Source organism: Rhinoraja longicauda, chromosome 9 (genome assembly GCF_053455715.1).
Source record: "Rhinoraja longicauda isolate Sanriku21f chromosome 9, sRhiLon1.1, whole genome shotgun sequence".
NCBI classification, from domain to species: domain Eukaryota; kingdom Metazoa; phylum Chordata; class Chondrichthyes; order Rajiformes; family Arhynchobatidae; genus Rhinoraja; species Rhinoraja longicauda.
This window is the reverse complement of record NC_135961.1, coordinates 34,500,267-34,527,330: the sequence shown is the minus strand read 5'-3', so window position 1 is coordinate 34,527,330 and position 27,064 is coordinate 34,500,267. Positions and strand designations below refer to the sequence as shown.

Sequence of the window (27,064 nt, the reverse complement as noted above, 5' to 3'; positions counted from 1 at the left end):
TACAAGCAGAAGGGGGAGATGAATGACTTAAGGAATTGGAGACCCATCACATTGTTGAATGTAGACTACAAGATCCTGTCTAAGGCCATCGCCAACCGGGTCAAGTCTGCTCTGGGACAGGTGATCCACCCGGACCAAACCTGTGCTGTACCTGGCAGGAAAATCTCAGACAGCCTGGTGCTGCTGAGAGATACCATTGCCTACGTGCAGGACAGACGGGTGGATGCCTGACTGGTCAGCTTGGACCAGGAGAAGGCCTTCGACAGGATATCGCACACGTACATGAGGGACGTGCTCTCCAAAATGGGCTTTGGGGAGGGAATCAGGAAGTGGATACAACTGCTCTACTCCGATATCTGTAGTGCAGTCCAAATTAATGGGTGGGAATCAGACAGCTTCCCCGTCAGGTCTGGAGTCAGGCAGGGTTGCCCTCTTTCCCTTGTCTTGTTCGTCTGTTGCATTGAACCCTTTGCCGAATCCATCAGGAAGGATGCGAGCATAAGAGGAGTGACATTGCCAGGCAGTGGGAGCACTCAGGTCAAGGCCTCCCTGTACATGGACGATGTCGCCGTCTTCTGCTCGGATCCAGGGTCGGTCCGCAGACTGATCAGCGTCTGCGACCAGTTTGAGTTGGCCACGGGGGCCAGGGTAAACCGCAGGAAGAGCGTGGCCATGCTCTTTGGCAACTGGCCCGACCGATCTTCCATCCCCTTCACCATCAAGCCTGACTTCCTGAAGGTGCTGGGGATCTGGTTCAGGAAGGCTGAGGCATGTGACAAAAATTGGCTGGAGCGGATAGCCAGGGTGGGGAAGAAGCTGGAGCTGTGGAAGCAGCGCTCCCTCTCCATCACGGGGAAAAACCTGGTCATCAGGTGTGAGGTGCTCTCGGGGCTGCTGTACTTGGCGCAAGTGTGGCCCGTCCCTCCTCCCACGCCAAGGGGCCGTCTTCCGCTTCATCTGGGGGTCGGCGATGGACCGGGTGCGACGAGCCACAATGCACAAGTCGGCAGACAACGGGGGTAAAGGCGTGCCCAACGTCGCCCTCATTCTGATGGCCACCTTCGTGTGTGGCTGCATCAGGCGGAGCATAGAGCCAAGGCACGTGGGCACCAAATGCCACTACCTGCTGAGGTTCTACCTGTCCCCGGTGTTGCGAAGGATGGGCCTGGCGCAGATGCCACGCAATGTGCCAGTCAGCTGGACATTGCCGAACCATCTGTCGTTTGTGGACAGGTTCTTCCGGACCAACACCTTTGACCACAAGTCCATCGGGCAGTGGTCAGCACGGAACGTCCTGCAGGCACTGCAGGGGAATGACTCCATGGATCCTGTGGCGTGGTTCCCAGAACAGACAGCCCAGCTTGTCTGGCAAAATGCCTCATCGCCAGAACTCACCAACAAGCACCAAGACCTGGCTTGGCTGGCGGTGAGGGGAGCCCTCTCAGTCAGATCTTTCCTGCACCGCCGGAACCTCACTACCAGCGCACGCTGCCCTTGGGACGGCTGCTACGGAGAGGAGACGGTGGCCCACCTCTTCAAAGAGTGTGGATTTGCCAGGAGAGTCTGGAGAGGTCTGCAGGGGTCCCTGTCACGATTCATTCCGAGCAGCTCCGTCACAGAGGACTCTGTGCTCTACGGACTGTTCCCAGGGACGCATTCCGAGACTGACATCGAGTGCTGCTGGAAGGTCATCAACTCGGTGAAAGACGCTCTTTGGTCTGCCCGATCCTTGTTGACCTCCCAGCAGAGCGAGCTGTCCGTCAAGGAATGTTGCCGACTGGCCCACTGCAGACTGCAGGAGTACGTGCTGAGGGACGCTCTGAAGCTCGGTGCAGCCAACGCCAAGGCCCTGTGGGGGAGGACCACAGTCTAGGGTCCTTCCGCTGCTGGACATGGGGGGGGGGGGGGGGGGGGGCAGGGTGTGGTGGAGAGAGACGCCCCTCCAAATAAGGGATACTGGGTAAATGTATGTAAATGTAAGTAAATGTCTAAGTAAATGCCTGTATTGAATGTGTAACCTCCGGAAATGTAGGATGGGTTTGTTTAAAAAAGATGTTTTGTAAATGATATTTATTACTTGAATAAAGTATTTTTTGATTAAAAAAAAAAAAAAAATTTAAAAAAAGGTTGCTGTAAAAAGAAAATTCTTACATGGCTGAAATATCCCTTGTGGTCAATTGAGTGCAGACATTAGAATGGAGATGAGGAGAAATGTATTTAGCCAGAGGGTGATGAATCTGTGGAATTCACAGCCACAGATGGTGATAGAGGCCAGGTCATTGGGTATGTTTAATGGGGAGATTGATAGGCCCTTGCTTAGTAAGGGTGTCAAAGGTTACGAGGAGAAGGTAGGTGAATGCGGTTGGGGAAAAATAGATCAGCCATGATTGAATGGCTGAGCAGAGTCGATGGGCAAAATGGCTAATTCTGCTCCTATGACCTGTGGAGTGTCACAACTAAAAGATCATTATTATGTTCTCATCTCCACCAAAACACACCTGATCTCACAGAGTATTTGTAATTTTCTTTCTATTTCCAATTCAACTATCTGTAATGCTTTGCTTTTATCACAAATCTAAAGACTGTTTTGGAACAGCTGCCCAAGACCAATTTTTGATAGATTTTTATTTGGGAAAAGAATGGGGGGGGGGGGGTAAAAAAAAATAGGAATGAAAGTAAATGGTTAATTCTTCCTTCTCAGTGTGTTAGTGTTCAAAACGTTAACCAGAACCAAAATCTGATAACTGCCCTATGGTGACATAGTTTATCCTCTTGCTGTTAAATAAGCATACAATCCAAAAAAAAGAAAATTCAGTTGCAATCCATGAAGACTACAACCAGCATTTTCAGTTTACTGGCTGCTGTCATTTACTGGTGTCGCCTAAAGCACAAGAATATTGAAACGTTTCATATGCTGTACTTATAACGGAACAGTTGCCATTTGGCTAAAGTTTCACAATAATAAAATCAACAGGCGTGTAACAAAATGAAAAGATACGTCCTATTCCTGATGCAATCTTCAGAACCTCCAGGGCCTGTATACAGCCCAGAATTCCAGGCACTGCAGCAAAGAAAAATATACTGTCATTTAATTAATCTTAGAAGAGAAAGACTCACATGGATCAGAATTTAGCAACATTAATGCTGCAATGCAAAACTGTTGCTTTGTGGCATGGCCAAGTAGTTCTTCAAAAAAAAAAAATACTTGAAAGAAAAACAATTATTGCAAGGCTATGCGATAATTCTCTGGTGTGACCGAACCATTACAAAAAGATTTGATTATAATGGAGGCATCTTGTTTCAAAATCTTAGCTTGTCAATAAGAAAGGCAAATGTGATTCTATCTTGCAACCATTTGATCAATTTTCTAATAACTTTGATATTTTGAAGATTATTTTTGTTGGACCTTGATTTATGATAGTTAAATTTTGAAAGACCCCTGGGAGACCACATACACAATCAATGATTTATTTTTCACCCGAAGATTATAAAAATTAAGACTGATACTTGTTCCGACTTTCAAGTGACTCTTCTTGGAATTATTGCTCTAACTCTTCTCCAACCCATGAATAATACAGAGAACCCTCGCAATAACAGACTTCTATGTAACGGATTTTGGTTATACGGACCGAGGCTTCCATTGCACCTCGCCGCCAACGTAGTTAAGATGTTCGTAAGTGCACCTCCTGGGACTTGCTCTTAAAATTTGAGGGGTTAAAGAGGTTTTATTTTCAGATTTCCTATTTGTTTGCAGGATTTTTCATTTGCACGCAGTCCGAAAAAAGATCATGGATGATACTATGAATTTAGCTAAGCACTAGCGTATTGAATTCATGTTGAATGCATAAATCTGTATTTATGTAGTTCAAATCAAAATCAACCGTGAATAGACGACTCACCTACACCCAAAACTCCTCCATCTGAACAGTTGGTTACAGTCTCTGGTGGTGGTGGTTTTGGATACAGACATCGGTAACAGGGGCCCCCATTGTAATTATATACAGTGAGCTGAGAGGTTAACCAAAGAAAGAATACTGTAAGACATTTTCATTAAAAAAAGTCATGAGTATTTTTAATCCCACTCTCCATAGAAACATAGAAAACAGGTGCATGAGGCCATTTGGTCCTTCAAGCCAGCACCGCCATTCATTGTGATCATGGCTGATCATCCACAATCAGTAACCCCGTGCCTGCCTTCTCCCCATATCCCTTGATTCCCCTAGCCCCTAGAGCTCTATCTAACTCTCTTTTAAATTCATCCAGTGAATTGGCCTCAACTGCCTTCTGTGGCAGAGAATTCCACAAATTCACAACTCTCTGGGGTTTTTTTTTTCTCATCTCAGTTTTAAATGGCCTCCCCTTTATTCTTAGATGGTGGCCCCTGGTTCTGGACTCCTACAACATTAGGAACATTTTTCCTGCATCTAGCTTGTCCAGTCCTTTTACAATTTTATACGTTTCTATAAGATCCCCTCTCATCCTTCTAAATTCCAGTGAATACAAGCCCAGTCTTTCCAATTTTTCCCTCATATGACAGTCCCGCCATCTCGGGGATTAACCTCGTGAACATACGCTGCACTGCCTCAATAGCAAGGATGTCCTTCCTCAAATTAGGAGACTAAAACAGCACACGATACTCCAGATGTGGTCTTACCAGGGCCCTGTATAACTGCAGAAGGACCTCTTTACTCCTATACTCAAACCCTCTCGTTATGAAGGCCAACATACATTAGCTTTCTTCACTGCCTGCTGTACCTGCATGTTTACTTTCAGTGACTGGTGTTCAAGGACACCCAGGTCTCGTTGCACTTCCCTTTTTCCTAATCTGACCCCATTGAGATAATAATCTGCCTCCTTGTTCTTGCCCCCAAAGTGGATAACCTCACATTTATCTACATTATACTGCATCTGCCATGCATCTGCCCACTCACTCAACCTGTCCAAGTCACCCTGCAACCTCCTAGCACCCTCTTCGTAGTTCATACTGCCACCCAGCTTTGTGTCATCTGCAAATTTGCTAGTGTTTAATTCCATCATCAAAATCATTATATATTGTAAATAGTTGCTGCCCCAGCACCGAGCCATTGCAGCACTCCACTCGCCACTGCCTGCCATTCTGACAGGGATACTCCTACTCCTCGTTTCCTGTCTGCCGACCAATTCTCTATCCATGTCAATACCCTACCCCCAATACCATGTGCTTTAATTTTGCCCACTAATCTCCAGTGTGGGACCTTATCAAAGGCTTCCTGAAAGTCCAGATACACTACATCCACTGGCTCTCCTTCATCCATTTTACTTGTCAGATCCTCAAAAAAATTCCAGAAGATTAGTCAAGCAGGATTTCCCCATCATAAATCCTTGCTGACTCGAACCAATCCTTTTACTGCTATCCACCAATGTCTGGCCACACCCATAGCCCAAGCAATGGACAGTATTTCCACATAATTTTTCCCCCTGCTTCTTTCAAGATGACATTCTGAACTAGTTTCCCACTTTAATCTTCTGCCCGGTTTTGCTTTTAATGGGATCTTGGCTTCTCTTTTAAAGTGCTTATCCTGCAGCTATTAACAAACAAGTAACTGAATAATGGACCCTTTAAGTTTGACATCTTTGCAAAATCACTGAAGAACTGCTGTCCTGTAGTTAACAAGTTCAGTTACGTTATCAGGCAACTGAACCATCCTATCAACAACTAGAGAGCAATCACGAGCTATCTACCTCATTGGAGACCCTCGACCTATCTTTGATCGGAATTTACCTTGCACTAAACGTTATTCCCTTTATCATGTATCTGCCGAATGTAATCATGTATAGTCTCCGGTGACTGATTAGCACGCCACAGTAAAGCTTTTCACTATACCTCGGTACATGTGACAATAAATTGGAATTTAGGATTTATTGAAATGTGGAACTTCATACTGAGTGCATTGCATATCCTGGAAGTCCTGAAGCAAAATTTAGAACAGAACAAGGCAGAAGCAGTCACAGTCCCCGTCCCCCCCCGAACCCAACCCCAACCCCCTTCCCTTAGCCCTGCCAAAGTTATCAATTGGTAGAGTAACTGTATCGTCCAAACAGCTTTGTATTAGGTTCAAAAGATTTAAACAAAATCATGGAGACATTATATCTTTCAAGTAGTTGTGAAATCTTGATATTCATTATATTTTTCGGGAAAGATTGGACTGCACTACACATATATGTGGCAGGGGTTATGGGGAGAAGGCGGGAGAATGGAGTTGAGGGGGAAAGATAGATCAGCCATGATTGAATGGCAGAGTAAACTTGATCGGCTGAATGGTCTAATTCCACTCCTAGAACTTAGGAGCTAATGAACATACTATTCTCATTGCAACTGGTTGTTACAGATGAATTCTCTAAAATTCTGGTTGACTTTTAATATATTAAAACACAGTTAAAAGTGTCCTACCCACCTCTAACAAGACTAAAATCAGTCTTCCTGGATAATTCATCAGACGAAGCCAGAGCTGCACAAACCCGCTATTTCATTTCACCTTGAATTGTGTTCTCTCACATGTTTAAATATGAACTACCTGTTCCTATTTTAACATGAGGAATATTATTTGAATGTAAACTATCAACGTTATCTATTCACTCACTCCATGTAACTGTACATGCTTTTTTCCCCACACTGATAATACGAGCCACAAAGTGGTAAAGGTGGGAACAATAATACATTGATGATAAGACAAACAGTGCTGGAGTAGCTCAGCGGATCAGGCGGCATCTAAGGAGAACGCGGATAAGTGACGTTTTGGGTTGGGACCTTTCTTCAGACAAGACCTGTTCCTGTGCTATACTCTTCTGTGATGTATATTCTATGGGTCAAACTAAAACCAACTCAATTTTATTATAAGAAACCAATATAAAAGGCTTAGTTAAATCAACAGATGAAACAGCTATTCCTACAGCACAGATGAGTCTAAAGAAGGGTCCCAACATGAAACATCGCCCATCCATGTTCTCCTGAGATGCTGCCTGACCTGCAGAGCTACTCCAGCACACTGTGCCTTCTTTTGTAAACCAGCATTGAGCTGATTATTATTTATTTACCTGTCCCTCCATTCTGAGAGCGCTGGCTGATACAAGTGGCTTTCCATTCAGAACACAGGCATCGTTGACAAGATACCGCGTGGGAACATTGTCAGAACAATCTACTACAATGTCATATTTGAAGAGATTAGTTAAGAAAAACGTAGATGATCAAATTTTAATTTAACAATTACATCACAAAAAAACCAAAAAGGATATTGCTGAATAAGCTGCATTGCATTCTTGAAGTTCAATTGAAAGTGGTATGGCAGACATTCAACATTTGAATTTAATCTGCAGACCAGAAAGAATTCCAAGTTTAAACATGGTAGTTTTTTTTAAAAACATCATTGATTTGACAAATATTAAATTGTCAGTTTTGCAGATGTACAATAATGGGGCTGCACGGTGGCGCAGTGGTAGAGCAGCTGCCTTACAGCGCCAGAGACCCAGGTTCAATCCTGACAAAAGGGGCTGTCTGAACGGAGTTTCCCCTGTATGTTCTCCCCTTGACCTGCATGGGTTTTTTCCGAGAGCTCTGGTTGCCTCCCACACTCCAAAGACGTGCAGGTTTGTAGGCTAATTGGCTTGGTAAAATTGTAAATTGTTCCTAGTGCGTGTAGGATAGTGTTAATGTGTGGGGATTGCTGGTCAGCGTGGACTCAGTGGGCCAAAGGACCTGTTTCCGCACTGTATCTCTAAGCTAAACTAATGATAGAGGTGGACAAAGTTAAAATAGTCCACATAAATGTTTAAGTTCTGAAATGTTTTTAAAGTAGTAAAATCAAGGCATTAATTACATTAACCAGAGTTCATAATAAAGAACTCTTGCAATGAGGTTTTGTTCCTTTGGTAACACAGTATTCTAATATTGACATCTATTAAGATTGGCATTCAAGCTTATACTATTTACTTCAGGACAACACTACCGACAGCAGGAATCACGGAATGCTACAGCGCAGTGAGATGCCTAAACGAGATCATGTTGGACCCAAGGAAAATCTCTTCCATTTGAACTCGCAAACAGAGAATTAAACAACTTTACGTACCGATTTATCGCAATTGCCGCAGACAATGCTTTGGACATTCCCACCTTATCCTCTGCATGGAGAACCTGTCTCTGTAGGTTACTGAGCTCCACATCATCATAATCAAGAAGTCCCAATCGCCCTAAATTGACATACAAATATTACAATGTATTCCCATCGATCTTTGGCTTTGGCAGGTACAGCAGGCAGTGAAGAAAGCCAATGGAATGTTGGCCTTCATAACAAGAGGAGTTGAGTATAGGAGCAAAGAGGTCCTTCTACAGTTGTACCGGGCCCTGGTGAGACCGCACGTGGAGTACTGTGTGCAGTTTTGGTCTCCAAATTTGAGGAAGGATATTCTTGCTATTGAGGGCGTGCAGCGTAGGTTCACTAGGTTAATTCCCGGAATGGCGGGACTGTCGTATGTTGAAAGGCTGAAACAATTAGGCTTGTATACACTGGAATTTAGAAGGATGAGGGGGGATCTTATTGAAACATATAAGATAATTAGGGGATTGGACACATTAGAGGCAGGAAACATGTTCCCAATGTTGGGGGAGTCCAGAACAAGGGGCCACAGTTTAAGAATAAGGGGTAGGCCATTTAGAACGGAGATGAGGAAGAACTTTTTCAGTCAGAGAGTGGTGAAGGTGTGGAATTCTCTGCCTCAGAAGGCAGTGGAGGCCAGTTCGTTGGATGCTTTCAAGAGAGAGCTGGATAGAGCTCTTAAGGATAGCGGAGTGAGGGGGTATGGGGAGAAGGCAGGAACAGGGTACTGATTGAGAGTGATCAGCCATGATCGCCGGTGCTGGCTCGAAGGGCTGAATGGCCTACTCCTGCACCTATTGTCTATTGTCTATTGTCAGCGTTGATTTTAGATTTCTTTAATTATGTCAAGTCATAAGTGTTTTATTGTCATACGTTCCAAAATGGAGCAAATAAATTCTTACTTGCAGCAGCACAGCAGATATGTAAACACAATAATAAAGAACTGAAACAAAAAGTCCAGCAAGTATTTAAAAATAAAATAATAGTGCAAAGACAACCCCCCCCCCCCAACTTTATTTTCAATAGATCCAATACACACAAAGCAAGAATCAGCTTTACACTGGCTTTTATAGAACGTTGCCAATTTTTAATAAGTTCCACCATAAAATTTAGCAATTTTGAAAAATCATGAATGTAAATCATTTCTCTATGGAGCAGATACTGTATAATCATTCCTGCAATCTAAAGAACTATATTCCAGAAGATGCTCATCACATTAATTGCCTCTAGTGTGCAGAGTGGATGAGAAAGCAGAATAATGGAAAGTAGGGAGTGAAACGTAGAATTAGCTGGAGAGATGGTGGATAGAAGAGAAAGGGGGGGGGGGGGGGAGGGGAGAAAAATGGGGGGCCCAGAGTAGGGAGGGGTAGATGATGAATCGATGTAGGAGGGGAAAGGAACTGGGTGAGGGGAGGCAGGGAAAGTCGAAAGAAAGGTGGATACAGGTGTGAGACAGGCTGTGTAGATGAGGAAAGGAAAATTGTGGAATTCAATATTCATGCCATTGGACTGTGATTCTTGTTTCCTTGCTGTATCTCTAAACCAAACTAGATTGTTAGCTCCAAACTTGGATATGCAATAGCCAACTCATTAGCGCATGCAGTTAAAAAGCTGAGGTTCTGATCAAGAAGGATGAGGGATGACCTCATTGAAACTTATCGAATAGAGAAAGGTCTGGATAGAGTGAATGTGGAGAGAATGTTTCCACTAGTGGGAGAATCCAGGACCAGAGGTCATAGCCTCAGAATAAAAGGAAGTACCTTTAGAAAGAAGAGGAGGAGGAATTTCTTTAGTCAGAAAGTGGTGGATCTGTGGAATTCATTGCCACAGATGGCTGTGGAGGCCAAGTCAATGGATATTTTTAAGGCGCAGATCGACTGATTCTTCATCAGCAAGGGTGTCAGGGGTTATGGGGAGAAGGCAGGAGAATGGGGTTGAGAGGGAATGATAGATCAGCCATGATTGAATGGCAGAGTAGACTTGATGGGCCGAATGGCCTAATTCTGCTCCAATATCTTATGAATTTGTAAGAGCACACACAAACATAACTTGTCCGAAGCCCGTTTTATAAAATGAAGTGGAGCGTTGGGTCAACTTCCTGCTTCACAAAGTCTTTTGGAGAAAAAGAAAATGAGATTGAAGGAAACAAAAATGTAAAATTAAACTCTTACCAATGCCTGCAGCTGCTAAGTACTGTGCAGCAGGGCAGCCCAGCCCCCCACATCCCACTATCAGAACAGCTTTCTGGGACAGGTTTCGTTGACCTGTTAACATAACAATAAAAACTTTCTAAATATTAATTTACGTAAAATTATACATCACAGAATATGGAGTCAATACATCTGTGCAGAACAACGAACTAAGTTTCCTGTCGTAATGTTTAGTATCACGTGTACCAAGGTACAGTGAAATGCTTTTTTATCTAGGAACCTGTGCAAGTGATATGCCATCAACACTGTGTAGGAAGGAACTGCAGTTGCTAGTTTACACCAAAGATAGACAGAAAATGTTGGAGTAACTCAGCGCGCCTGGCAGCATCTCTGAAGAAAAGGAATAGGTGGCGTTTCAGGTCGAAACCAGTCTTCAATCTGAAGCATTTTTGCCATTAATACTGATGACTAGAATAGCAATTGGACCAAAAATTTAAGTAGAGGTCAAATGTGTGATAAAATAATAACACCAGGGGCTGGTTACCCCAATAGCCTTCTGTTGTGTTCCAATGTCTATATAAAATTACATAATAACTAAATTGTCTATTTCAAGGGTTAAAGGCACGAGCTGTAGGGAGAGGCTAGGAAGCCAGGACTTTATACCTTGGAGTGTAGGAGGCTGGGATGATCTTTTAGAGGTATATAAAACCATGGGGGCAATATATAGGGTAAATGCAGTCTTTTACCCAAAGAAGGGGAATCAAGAATCATAGGTTTGAGGGGAAAGATTTAATAGGAACCCGAGGGGAAATCTTTTCCCTCAGCAGGTGGTGGGTATATGGAACAAGCTGCCAGAGGAGGTAGTTGAGTAACATTTGGAAGACATTTGGACAGGTACATGGACAGTAACGGTTTAGAAGGATATGGGCCAAACTTAGGCAAATTAAACTAGCTTAGATGGGGCATTTGGGTGCCACGGAAGAGTTAAGCCAAAGGGCTGTTTCTGTGCTGTATGAGTATGACTCTTAAGTCTCATTCCTAAGCTATGTAGTACGTTAGTCATCTCCAATACAAGTGGCTTCCCCAAGGTGTAATGCACAATGTCACACAGCATCTCCAATCTTAGTGAGGATACAGTTACACTATATACTTTTCTAAGACTGCTTTTAGCCCGAATACAACGATTGGCCACTTGGTGGAGCCGTTGAGAACACATTTTCTTTGCACTAGGTTGCCACATATACTTTCTTGTTAAGCCCACGCAATGCTTTTTATTGATGGTACGTGGCTGTAGGCCGATTCCCCTTCTTTGGGTAAAAGACTGCATTTACCCTATATATTGCCCCCATGGTTTTATATACCTCTAAAAGATCATCCCAGCCTCCTACACTCCAAGGTATAAAGTCCTGGCTTCCTAGCCTCTCCCTACAGCTCGTGCCTTTAACCTTTCAAATAGACAATTTAGTTATTATGCACTACAAACAAATTAAATGTTATTGTTTTGTTTTCCAACGACGTAATATGAAGAGAAAGACACAGAGTGCTATAGACAATAGGTGCAGGAGTAGGCCATTCAGCCCTTCGAGCCAGCACCGCCATTCAATGCGATCATGGCTGATCACTCTCAATCGTTACCCCGTTCCTGCCTTCTCCCCATACCCCCTCACTCTGCAATCGTTAAGAGCTCTATCCAGCTCTCTCTTGAAAGCATCCAACGAACTGGCCTGCACTGCCTTCTGAGGCAGAGAATTCCACACCTTCACCACTCTCTGACTGAAAAAGTGCTGGAGTAACTCAGCAGGTCAGAACCGACCAATGTAATCCTCATACACTTATACTATCTTATGGGCTAGGGATAATTTACAATTTTTACCAAAGCCAATTAGCCTAAACACCTATACATCATAGGAGAGTGGGAGGAAACTAGAGCACCTGGAGAAAACCCACGCAGTCACAGAGAGAATGTACAAACTCCGCACAGACAGCACCCATAGTCAGGATCGAACCCGGGTCTCTGGCACTGTAAGGCAGCAACTCTACCTCTGCGCCGCCTCTGGTTTTTGATATCTCCTTTATGGGGAAAAGCTTCTTTGTCTCCACCCAATCTGCAGCATCATAATTTCAATTCCACTGTTGTGCTTTTCTATTCCTAGGAAAGCAAACCCAGCCTATGCATTCTCATGTCTCCTCGTACATTAAACCGTCCCAGGCAGCATACTGCAAATCTCCTTCATGTCGGCTCCAGTACAATCAGTACTGTCTTGTTTTGGCCATGTTGTGTGTCTATTAAGCAACATACGTTAGAGTGGCACAATAGTTTAGGGCTACACTAGTGCTCTAGACATTTGAGGGTAGGACATAGACTATGATGAAAGAATGGAGCGACTGGGCTTGTATTCACTGGAATTTAGAAGGATAATAGGCGATCTTATAGAAACATATAAAATTGTTAAGGGATTGGACATGCTAGATGCAGGTTCCCGATATTGGAGGAGTCCAGAAGGAGGGGGCGCATTTTAAGAATAAGGGGTAGGCCATTTAGAACTGAGATGAGGAAAAACATTTTCACCCACAGAGTTGTGAATTTGCAGAATTCTCTGCCACAGAAGGCAGTAGAGGCCCATTCACTGGATGCATTCAAAAGAGAGTTAGATAGAGCTCTTAGGGCTAGGAGAATCAAGGGATATGGGGAGAAGGCAGGAATAGTGTACTGATTGTGGATGATCAGCCATGATCACATTGAATGGCGGTGCTGGCTCGAAGGGCCTACTCCTGCACCTATTGTCTATGTATCTATGAAAGGAAAGGCCCAGGGGAGGATTGAGGGCCTCAGTCTGAAGGGTCCTAACTCGAAACATCACCTGTCCATGTTCTCCAGAGATGCTGCCTGACCCGCTGAATTACTCCAGCACTTTATGTCCTTGTGCCAGAAATGCACACGAGGTTTTTAATGAAATTTCACTCAGACCTCCATGCCCTTATGCTCGACAACCTGGCCAATGAAGGCAAGAATCGAAAATGTCTCTTCACCAACTCATGGAACTGTGCTGTTACCTTTAGGGATCTAAGGAGCTGTACACCAAGGTCCATCTGGCTCTCAATCCTCCCTTGGGCCCTTCCATTCATTGTGTATGTCCTACCCTCAAATCTCCACACTGGTCTTGGCCCTTAACTGTTGTGCTACTCTAACATATGTTACCTAATAGTTACATAATTTGGCCAATAGGACACAACGTGCTGGAGCAACTCAGCAGGTCAGGCAACATCTCTGGAGAACGTGGATAGGTGACATTTTGGGTAGGGACCCTTCTTCAGATAATCAGTCTCCAGGCTCGAAAGGTCCCGACCCAAAATGTCACCTATCCACGTTCTCCAGAGATGCTGTCTGGCCTGCTGAGTTACTCCAGCACTTTGTGTCCTTCTGTGTAAACCAGCATCTGTATTTCCTGATTTCTACATAATTTGGCCAATAGTCTGACCTCTGCAGCACCAGACATGGCAAAATAGTCAGTCCGGAAGAAAGATATCAGTCATTGCATCCACATTCGAAAATTTTCAACCTTTAGGATTCACCATAAAAATAAACAGCAAACAGAAGCAGCAACGTTACATTTGCCCTCTTTGCTGTATAACATTCCCTGGCTAAGACATAAACAAGGAGTCTTCCCTCACAAGCACTTTCTGTAAAGTTATTTAAGCATGCATGAAAGCATGCTAAAGAATTAGAACCCGACAGATTTGATAGAATTCTATCCTCACCGAGACTTGCTACACTGTTAAAATTAAGTGAAACATATTTTCAGTAAAAGAAAAATTATCAATTAAAAACAACTCTGTCAATTGAGAAAACAAAACAATTGTTCCAAGTCTAAGGGAACAAATTTGACGTAACATATATAGTTAACAATTGGCAACAATGCACAAAAGAATACCAATGTACTGTTCCAGTTTTGTAGGATAAGGATCCTTTAGACTTTAGAGAAACAGCGTGGAAACAAGTCCTTCGGCCCACCGAGACAACGCCATACCCTAGCTCTATCCTACATACTAGGAACAATCTTACAATTTTTACCGAAGCCAATTAATCTATGAACCTGCACATCTTTGGAGAGTGGGAGTAAACCGGAGCACTGAGAAAACCCACATGATCACAGGGGGAACGTAAACTCCACACAGACAGCACCCATGGTCAGGATCGAATCGGGGTCTCTGGCGCTGTAAAGCAGCAACTCTACTGCTACACCATTGTGCCGCCCTGATCCAGCCTCCAATCTTCCCAAAACCAAATATCAATCTCACTTCCCAACCGTGATTTACTGAATTTTGTTTTACAACCTGTCATTGTGGAATGTGAACCTCTGGTCTCTGCAATTGCTGGCTCAATTCTTTGACTGTCACACTATTATAATCCTGATGTGCTATGTGAATACAATTTACACTAACTCTATATTTTTCTGTCAATACCTTTGACTCCAATTTCTGGAATGATAAGCTGTCTGCTGTATCTCATGATCTCTTCGTTTGAGAGAGACTTTTCTTCCAGAATGGGGATCTCTGTAACTTGCTTAACTAATGTAAACACACTTCCAGAATGAGAATTCTGAAAGAAAAAACATTTATCAAACTGTTGAGATTGAACATTTATCAAACTGAAAGGTTTCATTTGCACATTTGTCTTTAAAATTCCATAGTGGGTTTATAACACCCTAATTCAAATGATCAAAAAGAGCCAGTGTGATCTTTGACTGTAGACTCTAGAAAGCCTGGGGTTGAAGGGAGGCCTGATAGATGTATATAAATTGAGATTTATAGATAGGGTATAGGTTATAGATAGGTAGACAGACTTTAGAGATACAGAGCAGAAATAGACCCTTTGACTGAGTCCGTGCCAACCAGCAATTACCCCACATGCGAACACTATCCCACACACTAGGGACAATTTACAATTTTACCGAAGCCAATTAACCTACAAACCTGTCCGTCTTGAAATGTGGGAGGAAACTGGAGCACCCAGAGAAAAGCCTCACGGTCACAGGGAGAATGTACAAACTTCGTAGACAGTGCCTGTAATCGAACCTGGGTTTCTGGCACTGTAAGACAGCAACTTACACCACTGTGCACCCTGATAGTTAGAATCTATTTTCCCCAGAATGGAAATATCAAATACAAGAGACCATAGCTTTAAGGTGAGAGGGGCTGCGTTTAAAGGAGATGTGCAGGGCAAGGTATATTTTTACACAGGTGGTGGTGGATTCCTGAAATTCACTGCCATGGGCGGTGGTGGAGACAGATATAATACTGGCATTTAAAAGGCGTTTGAAAAGGCACATGGATATGCAGGGAATGGAGAGATATGGATTATGTGCAGGCATAGCACTGTGAGAATCATGTTCTTTGATTTCTCCAGTGCATTCAACACCATCCAGCCGGGGCTTCTGGGGGGCAAGCTGGAGCGCACAGGAGTGGATCACCTCACATCCTAGATTCTGGACTACCTCACCAACCGACCACAGTACGTGAGGACAAAGGACCTGGTCTCGGACAGGGTGGTCTGCAGCACTGGGGTTCCGCAGGGAACAGTGCTAGCGCCATTCTTGTTCACCCTGTACACTGCGGACTTCAGGCACAGCTCCGCAGACTCCTATCTACAGAAGTTCTCTGACGACTCTGCCATCGTCGGCCTCATCACGGGCGACGAGGACAGGGCCAAACGCAGATAGGTGGGACTAGAATAGATGAGGCATCTTTGTCAGCATGGGCAAGTTGGGCTGTATGACTATCTTCAAGGATGATGCAATGAGACATAGAAAAAGTGAAAAGAGAGGGTGGGGGATTGGGGAGTGAGGTCAGAGGGGCGTGGAGGCAAAGGGGCAGATTGGTGGGCTGGGGAGGATGGGAATGGACGTCAGGAGAGGGGAAGGGGGTGAGGACTGAATGGAGGATGGGAATTGGAGTGTGGATTGGGGAGGCAGCTGGGGGGCAAGAGGGAGGTCGTGGGATGGGCAAGAGGGATGTGTTGGGATGGGGTGGGCAAGGAGGGGCAGTGGGCAGTCAAGGGGATGATTGTGTGGGAAGGAATTGTAGATGCTGGTTCAAAACCGAAGGTTGACACAAAATATTGGAGTAACTCAGCGCGACAGGCATCTTCTCTGGATGGTTGGGCTGGCAAGAGAGGGGGGTGAATGAAGTGTAGCAGAGAGGGGAAGGTGTGGGGTGGGTGAAAGCCCATGAGAGGGAGGGGGAGGCTGCTCCACTCCCGACTACCTGATGCAGACGGGCGGCCGCTGCCTTCAGCCTCTCCACCTCCTGCTCCTTCTTGGCCAATTCATCCCTCAGCCTCGCCATCTCCGCCTCCATGATAGGCGGCTTCTGCGCCGATCGGCAGCTGCCTTGACTCACTGCCAACTCCGGCTGAAGGCCTGAGATACACGGAAACAGGGCAAAGCGACGGGCAGCGGGTTCCGCCAGCAGTCGGCACACAGCAACCACGCTCCTGTTGCTCTATCCCATCATCTGCCAAGATGGCCGGCAGGGCTCCTTTACAAAGATGGAGGGCCGCCGCCCTCTCACTTATTTACCACGATGGCCGCTCCGTAGCCTGCGGTTCCTTTACCAATGTGGCGGTCCGCGGTTCCTTTACCGCAATGGCCGCCCTTCACCAACGTGTCCGCCGCGGCGCCTTCGCTCCTTTCTAATACGGCTGCTCTCAGCCGGCGTTGGGCTATAAAGGACCTAACCACATTATCGATTTTCTGAAGTAGCAGAATTTTATTTTATCTTTACGAACATTGCACGTTAATTTTCAACATTATAGCACTGCAACCGAACTTAAATTTCAATCTTTAAAGTATTGAAAGCAATTCTTCGAAACTCCTCATCTAAGTAAGAGGACATCAGTTACATTTGTAATTTCTCAGTTTGTCCTAATGTCCAAGATTTAAAAAGTAATCCCCTGAAAAATGCTGCATAAAATTCAGATGATAAATTTAGATGAAATATACTATTACATGATTTTTTTTAAATTTGCTTCTTTTGGAATTTAAATTTAAAAGTGAACATTGTATGATGAGGGCATCTGTTCTACTCCATTTGCCATTCAGAATCCCTGCAGTGCGAGGTTTCGGGTTGCCAACCAAAGATAATAGAGCGGAGCAAGATGGGCCACCGTCCAAATAGCCTATACTGAAGTGTAGTACGCAAAGGAGCGGTACGTCCGCCATTTTAGTAGGCAAAACCCGCAGGTTCGATATGCCTCTCGCAGTGTAATCAGTGTTGTGGGGAAACAGTATGTGTGATGATACCATTAAAATGCAGAAAATATCTCATCTACAACTCACATTTTTTTGTTATTTTTATTTTTAAATGTTTTCCCCTGCACAATTTCTCTGATTTTATTATTTCTTACTGTTTCTGCCCATTTCCCTCCCATCCTTCCTCCCCAGCCCCCTCTTTTTTGCAGTTTCCCTTGTATTGCTCAACACACACTGCACAAATTTAACATTATATATATATATATATATATATATGAATGTGTGTTTGTGTGTTTGTGTGTGAGAGGGAAGATAGAGATAAATAGATCTCAAAGCTCCTCATGGATCAGAAGCAACTTTGATTTAAAGCAATGCTCTATTTCTCTCTTCATCTTATTTTTCACATGATGTACATAAACCATAAAGGCGATTTGACCTTTATAGTTTATGTATATGCATATATATATATATATATATATATACACACACACACACACACACACATATATCTATATATCTAGTTTCTTGTGATTTCCTCTAATTATTTGTTTTGCAACCTTTTTCTTTCAATCTCTCTATCTATCTATCTATCTCTATATATGCCATGTGCTGAGAACCATGTGCTGAGAAGTGTGTGCATGACTGATATATAATATATATATATATATATATATGTCATGCACACACTTCTCAGCACATGGTTCTCCCTATCATGATCACTGTTCTCTCACATACATTTCATTAGGGCCTACCCATTCACATTCGCAATCAGTGACATCAAACCTATTTCCAGAAATCCTAATATTGTGAATAAAATAACTATGAACACATGTCAAGATATGTTTTCATTCTTTTCATTCTATATTGGTGTAATAAAATGTAATGCATACATACCTACACTGATACAGAAGTGCTAGCTTTAGATATGAATAATGTACATTGCTAACATAGTTTAGTTTTGAATTAAACATATAATTGAGGGGGTCGGTGCAATATAGTGCTAACCCTCACTTTTGTGAAAAATGAGTTACGTGCATTAACGATTCTTACCCACTACCCTACAACCTGTAAAAATTTCATATTTAAATTCAACCGATAAGTTGGTCAAATAACATCGGCACCTTTTTGTTTTTTTTGTGATTTATGGATGTTTCAAATGTGAATATCTCATAACGACACATTTGTGGGTTAGCAGTATATTGCACCAACCACCTTCAATTTTACATCATTCAAAAATGAACTTCATAAACAAGGATAACACTTTTTACTTCTGTCATTCATGGTTAGATTTACATCATTTTGTGTGCGAGATATACAGGATTGCACTGTTTCGCATATCAGCTAACCAATGAAAAGATCAGGTCTTAATTTATACCAGCATTTCCCCTTCCCCCCCTTGTCTGAAGAAGGATCCCAACCTGAAACATCACCCATCCTTTTTCTCCAGAGATGCTGCCTGACATGGTGATTTACTCCAACACTGTGTCTATTTGAATTGGATTCATGCTTCTGTACCACGTCAGGCAGCATTGGTCATTTTAGTAGCTATCAAGGGTTTTTAACCAATTCAAATTTTCTTGGTTCTAAGTGTTAAGTTAAATGTCTTTTCAATTATATTGTGGATACAGTAGAGTTCTATTGTTTGCAAATGCCTAATCTCTGCTTCCATGACTTTGTAAAATAAAACAAAGAGATACAGCTCACGGAGGTGAAATTAAAATTAACAGAGAAAGCAAAGAAGAACAGTTCATTAAATATGATCAATTGGCCAGATACAGACAGAGTGGATCTCTAGTGCAAATATTCAATCAGTAACATCCAAAGTTTAAAGATTTTGAAGCTGCAACTCTTCAAGAAATAGTTATAAATATCAACTATCAACTTATCCAAGAAGTTGAACAAAAATAATTGTTTGCAACCATTTTATATACGAAGAAATTGCAGAGAGTTATGAACACTGCCGAGTCTAGCACACAGAATTTGCCAACTAAAATGGCGCTGAAATTTACCCATGCCTTACTACGGGTTTCAGAGTCGAGTGGTCTATCTTGCTCCTCTAGTATCTTTGGTTGAGAGACACCAAAGAGATTTAATAATTAAAACGTGGAAATTCCAGAGGCAGAGGAGAGAGAGAGGGAGGGAGGGGGGGAAACTAACCTGGAGAATGAAAATCCACAAGTGCCTGGCGGTCCAACCCTGAAAACTGCTGGTAGCAGTCAAATACAGGACAAGGGCGGTCCCGTACGGGACAAACCAATATAGCCCAAAAAACGGGATGTCCTGGCTAATACGGGACAGTTGGCAACCCTAGTGATGCTAGATATTTTGGCATGAGAATGCCGTTTTTGGAGAGAAATGGATAGATGAAGTTTCGGGTCAGGACTTTGTCTACCCTTCTCCAAACTGATGATAAAAAAAAGTGAGGGGATAAGATGGAAGCCAAGAGGTGGCAAGTGACAGATGGATAGACACAAAATGCTGGAGTAACTCAGCGGAACAAGCAGCATCTCCGGATACAAGGAATAGGTGATGTTTCAGGTTGAGACCCTTCTTCAGACTGAGTCAGGGGAGAGGAAGCCACAGAGATAAGGAAGGGGAAGGTGTGAAAATGAGGCCAAGGGGATAATCAAGGAAAATGTAGAATAGATCATTGATCAATGTAGAATAGATCATCAAATGTAGAATAGATCATTGAATAGATCAAATGTAGAATAGATCATAGATCATACCTCTCCTAGGTAGGTGTTACCTTACCTAGGAGAAGGTAACAACAAAGCAAACAGAGATAAAATGGAATCGAGGACAGTCAGACTGGTCGGAGAACTGAGAAGGGGGAGGGATGGAGGGCAAGGGTTATTTGAAGTTAGAGAAGTCAATATTCATACCGCTGGGGTGTAAGCCACCCAAGCGAAATATGAGGTGTTGTTCCTCCAATTTATGCTGGGCCTCACTGAGTTATTCCAGCATTTTGTGTCTATCTTCGTTTTAAACCAGAACTGCAGTTCCTTCTAAGCAAGTGATAGATGGATCCACTTAAGGAGGGACTGATTGGCAGATATGTCATGTGGGAGAGAGAAAAAAGTGATGACAGTAATCAAGGCTAGAGATGATAAGTGGAGAAGACAAAGGGGTGCAAATGGTGAAATCTGATGAGAAAGGAAGGTAGAGAGCGAAATGTAGAACCAGTTGGAGGAATAGTAGGTAGATGGGTAGGGGGGAGTTGGATGATCCAGAGTAGGGAGAGGTGGGTGATGAGCAGATGGAAAAGGGGAAAGGTACTGGGTGATAGGGCAAGGGGGAGTGGAATGAAAGATGTGCCCAGTTGTATATGAGTGGTGGGGAGGAGACAGGCTGGGTAGATAAGAATAAGTGTGGGGATGAGGATTGCCATGTTCATGGCTTGGCTGTGTCTCCTATTTACCCCTAACTTTGTAGGATCGACTGAATCCCACAGAAAGCAAAGAACAAACGACATTTAGCCGAGCCAGACACCTTGTGTCTCGTTTATTCCAGAAGCCACTTTTACCTACATTCTCCCCAATCATAACCTGTGTGCAGATAAGGCCAATTAGTTCATTTGACCTTGGAGTTGAGATTGAGCTCTTGTGGCTGGACCTTCTCGTGAGGCTGCTGGCAAGTCGCCAGCGGTGACAGGCAGTAAGCAAAACCAACATGGGCGTGAAGGTGCCACAAGTTTTTGTTTATTTCTGTGAGGTCTTTTGAGATTGACTGCTTCCTGGAATATGGGTTAGCGCAACAGGATAACAGGCCTTTATGGCCAAGTTAATGCTCTAGCATTTTTAACAACTCTGAATTTGAAGGGTACTGCCTCAGTGTAATCTGCCATCTTACACTCTTGTAGTTAAGTATGATTATACCTTTGTATAATTTTTTACTGAACTGTATGAAAAATAAGAATTTTACTGTACCTAGGTACATGTGACAATAAAGTACCATTGAATGGATATGCATTCTCAAGGGAGACTAAGAAGACTGTGACTTGGGTTTGATCCTGACCTCGGGAGCTATGGTTTAATGGTTCTTTATTGTCACATGTACCTAAGTACAGTGAAATTCTTTGTTCTACATACAGTTCACTGACAATCCTGCTATACATTTGCACATTCTCTCTGGACACAAAAAAGCCAAGGATTACTGGTCTCAATGAGTACAGGCCTGTCGCACTGATCTCTGTAATCATGAAGACTTGTGCTGGCCCACCTGAAAAATATCACAATCTCCCTGCTGGACCCCCTGCAGTTTGTATAACGGGCCAATAGATCAGTGGATGATGCAGTCAACCTAGGCCTGCACTTCATCCTCCAGCACCTAGACTGCCAGGGGACCTATGCAAGGATTTTGTTTGTGGATTTTAGCTCTGCATTCAACACCATTGTGCCAGAGTTACTACACTCCAAACTCTCCCAGTTGACTGTGCCTGAACCCCTCTGTCAGTGTATCACCAACTTCCTGACAGACAGAAAGAGGCATGTGAGGCTGGGAGAGCACATCTCGGACCCGCAGACCGTCAGCATAGGAGCACCGCAAGGCTGTGTACTCTCCCCTCTCCTTTACTCTCTACCCCAACGACTGCACCTCCGCAGACTTCTCTTTCAAGCTTCTCAAGTTTGCAGACAACACAACCCTGATTGGACTGATCCAGGATGGGGAGGAATCTGCCTACAGACAGGAAGTGACACAACTGGCGTCTTGGTGCCATCGCAACAACCTGAAGCTCAATGCTCTTAAGACAGTGGAATTGATTGTAGACTTTAGGAGAGCTCCCCCTCCCCTCCCCCTACTCACCATCAACAACACCACAGTCACATCTGTGGAGTCACTTAAGTTCCTTGGAACCATCATCTCCAGGGACCTTAAATGGGAGGCCACCACATCGACTCCACAGTCAAAAAGGCTCAACAGAGGATGTACTTCCTGCGGCAGCTGAGGAAACACAATCTGCCACAAGCAATGATGGTCCAGTTTTATACTGCCATCATAGAGTCTGTCCTCACCTTCTCCATCATGGTCTGGTTTGGCTCAGCCACCAAGCATGACATCCGGAGGCTATAGCGCATTGTTCGATCAGCTGAGAAAGTTGTTGGCTGCATCCTTTCCCCCATCGACGAACTGTACACTGCAAGGGCCAAGAAGAGATCGGGTAAGACCCTCTCACCCTGGCCACAAACTCTAAAGCACTTCCCTCTGGAAGGCGACTCCAGACTGTCAAAGCCGTCACAGCCAGACATAAAAACAGCTTTTTTCCATGAGCAGTATCTCTCTACTCAACGGCCAAAAGTCTGTAGGCTCATTTTGCTCTGGTATTTTATTTAATTCTTCAAATGTTTAAATTACAATGTTTTCTTTTTAATTGTCTACTGTATATCGTGTTGTTGCTTGGGAGCAAAGCACCAAGGCAAATTTCTTGTATGTGTAAATATTTGTCTAATAAAATTTATTCAATTCAATATTCAATTCAATCTCATGTCTGATGAGGAATCCCAACCCAAAGCATCATCTTCCCATTTCTTCCACAGACCCGCTGAGTTCGTCTAGCATTTTGTTTTTTAGCTCAAAATTCCAGCAGCTACAGTTTCTTGTGTATGTATATAACTCTGCGCACCCTGTATAATTTGTCTGCATAATAATTTATTATTTATTTAACAACCTCAGAAATAATCTTTTGGCTGTGGCTTGGACATCACTAAAACATTTTAAATTGAAGTACTTTCTTGTACGTTTCAAAGGGTAACAGCAGCACATCACATAAAACATACATTTACATTCATCTTATGAAAGAATTTAACAGTAACAGAATCTAGTGTTTGATAGATTTTAAATTGTCTACATTTGGATCTTTCAGGGTCAGCACAGGAAGCTCTGGTTTGTTTCCAGAGTCATCAGGCACAAAGGGTACTTTGAAACTAAGCAGTTAGTGTTCCACTTTTGCATTTATCTTTGTAATGTAAGCAGTGCAGAACATATGACGAGCATTCTCCCAGTTTCGACAGGTGCTGAACGTTATCTGTTTTAACCAGAATTATTTGTTTTTTTAAGTCATTACAGAAAGTTCCTAAAACTATCAAATAGTAACCATCCATAAAACTCTGACATAATTGAAAACATTCACAGATTTATTATGAACTAGAACTTGATCAGTTTAGCTTAGTTTAGAGATACAGAATGGGAACAGACACTTTGGCCCACAGGGTCCATGCTGACCATTGATCACCCATTTACACTAGTTCTACGTTATCCCACTTTCTCATCCACTTCCTCCACACTTGGGGCAATTTGAGGCCAATTAGCCTTCAAACTTGCACATCTTTGGGATGTAGGAGGGAAACTGGAGCACCCAGAGAAGACCCACTTGGTCACTGGGAGAACGTATAAATTCCACATAGTCAGCACCCGAGGTCAGGATCGAACCCGGGTCTGGGGTTCTAAGGCAGCAGCTCTACCAGCTGTCCAAATGTGTCACCCTGAATTTGTCTAGCAATTACTGAGCTCCTCAACCCCACACCTCCCTCACTCACCTCCCTCTACTTGCTGACTCTTGATAATATCATCGTGGGAGAAAGGGTTAGATCCGGTGCTGTACTGTTCTACATTTTATTCCATATGAATCCTGATGTTACTCAGCTCCTCAGCTCCATCATCTTCACCAGGAGCAATGGATCACTAAGCTGGCTATGCTCCCTGTTTGTATCGAGGAAGATCAATACTTGGATCGGAGACTATTTGGGAATTCCAAGTGCAGTAGTTTACTGCTTGGTGAAATAACTGATTCAACTATGGATAGGAAAGGTTAAGAGGAATATGGGCAGGTGGAACTGGTGCAGATGGGGCATCTTGGTTGGCATGGGCAAGTAGGGCCAAAAGATCTATTTCCATGCAACATGACGGACTCTAAAACCAGTGCCACAGCAATTCCATCAGAGCCATAAATTACGATGGCGATCTGCAAAGTCCTCTCAGCTGCTCGTATGAACTCCCAATATGCCCATAGCAACCCATCACAACACAAACTCATATAACTTACCCTCGGACAAACCATAACTGTCAGCCTTTTGTGATGCTTCAGAACTGGATGATTACTGTGCCCTGAATATGAAATGCTTTGTTCAGTATTAATGTCTTTGGAATGCACACATGGTTTCAATCACACAACATCTGTAAAACTAGAAAAGTAAACAGCTGAGGCAGAATCTTGTAATGATCAGTAATGTGTGGGGGCAGAGCAGCATTTTTTAAAGGGACAGTGGCTTTGAAAGGAGAAACTTTCATAAATTCCTATATGTTACAGTTGTGCAAGATGTGGTGAGGCTGCATTTGGAGTATTGTGTTCAGTTTTGGTCACCCTGCTAGAGAAAGGATGTCATTAAACTGGAAGGACTGCAGAGAAAATTTACAAGGATGTTGCCAGGACCTGAGGGCCTGAACTAAAGGGAAAGGTTGGGCAGGCTGGAACGTTATTCCTTGGAACGTTATTCTTGGCTGAGAGGTCATCTTCAGGTGTATAAAATTATAGGAAATAGATAGGGTGAATGCAGTCTTTTCATCAGAGTAGAGGAATCAAGAACCAGAGGACATAGGTTTGAGGTGAGAGATGAAAGAATTAATAGGAAGATGAGGGGGCAACGTTTTCATTGAGAGGATGGCGAGTACATGGAACAAGCTGACCAAGGTGATAGTTGAGGCAGGTATATACTGCACTTAAAAGACACTTGGACAGGTGCATTGATAGGAAAGGTTTAGGGCACAAATGCAGGCAAATGCGACTTGTTAGGCCAAAGTGCCTGTTTATGTGCTGTGTGACTCTTTATGAGTCAAAATTATCCAATGATGCCTTTTCGGGAAGAAAACTTACCCTCATGACCTACTTTGTAATTCCAGTTCTACCTAATGCGATAAGCTCTGAAGCAGCTCAGGAAGGCACTTAAAGTTACAAAGACTCACCTTTCCCTTCTGAATGTGGCTGGGATTAAAATGTCAGCCTTGCGCAGAATGAATATAAAGAATAATTTTGTCCCTGAAAACATTGCACACAATTCAGTTGATGATGCACTTCAAGTTACGTTGTGTGCGAGCAAATAAGTACAAAGTACATTAACAATAAGTTCTTCCTAAAAATACTTTATTAAAATTAAAACTATTTCAACATCTATCCACAAATTATCAAACTAATGAGGGATTTATTTAAAGTATTCTGGAACATGTTCAGGAGGTTTAAGTTTATTATTGTCATCTGTTGAGGTACATTAAAAAGCTTTGTTTTGAATGCTATCCAAACAGATCAGATAATACCATACAATCAAGTCAAACTGAAGTTTAATAGGTAGAGCAAAGAGAAAGATACAGAGTACAGAATATAGTTCTCAGCATTAGAATCATAGTCATACAGCATTAAATCATGCCCTTTGGCCCAAATCGTCCATGCCGACCAAAACGCTCTATCCAAACTCGTCTCATTTACCCGCGTTTGTTCCATATCCCTCTAAATCTTTTCTATCCATGTAACTGTCCAAGTGTTTTTTAAATACTTATAGTGGCCACCTTGACTACCTCCTCTGGCAGCTGGTTCCATATACCTGAGATGACGGTGGGTATATGGAATGCATAAGATCCATGAATATAGGGTTACAGGCTTTTAAAAGAGATTTAAAAGAGTAGGGCGATTGTATTGGATGATAGTAGAATCTTATGTTGGAAGACCACACGAAGAGGCACCACACTCAAGCACCATGTTTCTATTGGTTTCTGTAAAGAAGTTTGGAGAGGTTTGGCCACAGCAGAGGTGCTAAATATATTCTGTGGCTGCATGAGGCGGCTAGCTGTGGGCAGAATCCTTTTTGTGGAGACCACGACAACAGTAAAGCTATAGATCTTCAAAGAATGAGATTAGCTCTTATTCTCAGGTGGTGATTGCCCTCTGCACTTGTCGTTCCCTCCCACTTAACTCTGATACTTCAACTATTCCTATCTTGGGAAGCACAATCAACTACGGTTCCATCATTCTGACTGGAATTCTGACTCCAAAGATGTACAGGTTTGTAGGTTAATTGGCTTCAGTAAAATTGCAAATTGTCCCCAGTGCGTCGGATAGTGCTAGTGTACAGGGTGATCGCTGGTCGGTTGTCGTGGTTCAGTGGGCTGAGTGCGAAAATGCCCCATGACTTGGCCTCCACTGCCATTCTCTGGCAATGAATTCCACAAAGTCACCACCCTCTGACTACAGAAATTCCTCATCTCTTTTCCTCACCACCCTCTGACTACAGAAATTCCTCTCTCTCATGTTCGTCCTTTCATCCCTCCAAACCTTTTCCATCAATGTACCTGTCCAGATAAGATACTACATGTTGGGGGATCTAGATAGCAAAGTATTAGAATGAATATCTCTCAAGTATATGTGAAATCTAAACACAATAATCTGATACAATGATAACAAAAGAAACTGCAGATGTTGGAATCTTGAGCAAAACACAAAGTGCTGGAGGAACTCAATAGGTCAGGCAACATATGTGGAGGCCTGAAC

General features: G+C 43.3%; 1 protein-coding gene across 5 annotated transcripts in view; it reads right to left on the bottom strand.

Moving 5' to 3' along the window:
* Positions 1-27,064, bottom strand: part of mocs3 (molybdenum cofactor synthesis 3) — a 121,437-nt gene that overhangs the window by 17,926 nt on the left and 76,447 nt on the right. Inside the window, exons 1-8 of one of the 5 annotated variants that reach the window (XM_078405088.1) lie at positions 22,545-22,641; positions 14,744-14,879; positions 10,301-10,393; positions 8,103-8,223; positions 7,274-7,347; positions 7,075-7,193; positions 3,900-4,008; positions 2,999-3,061 (exon numbers count right to left, since the gene is read on the bottom strand). In XM_078405088.1, the coding sequence (XP_078261214.1) occupies positions 2,999-3,061; positions 3,900-4,008; positions 7,075-7,193; positions 7,274-7,347; positions 8,103-8,223; positions 10,301-10,393; positions 14,744-14,879; positions 22,545-22,640 (811 nt within the window). In that variant the 5' untranslated portion in view covers position 22,641. Of the gene's footprint in view, positions 1-2,998; positions 3,062-3,899; positions 4,009-7,074; positions 7,194-7,273; positions 7,348-8,102; positions 8,224-10,300; positions 10,394-14,743; positions 14,880-15,253; positions 15,415-16,543; positions 16,801-22,544; positions 22,642-27,064 lie in introns of those variants that run through there. The other 4 variants (XM_078405089.1, XM_078405092.1, XM_078405091.1 and 1 more) reach the window with 4 other exon arrangements.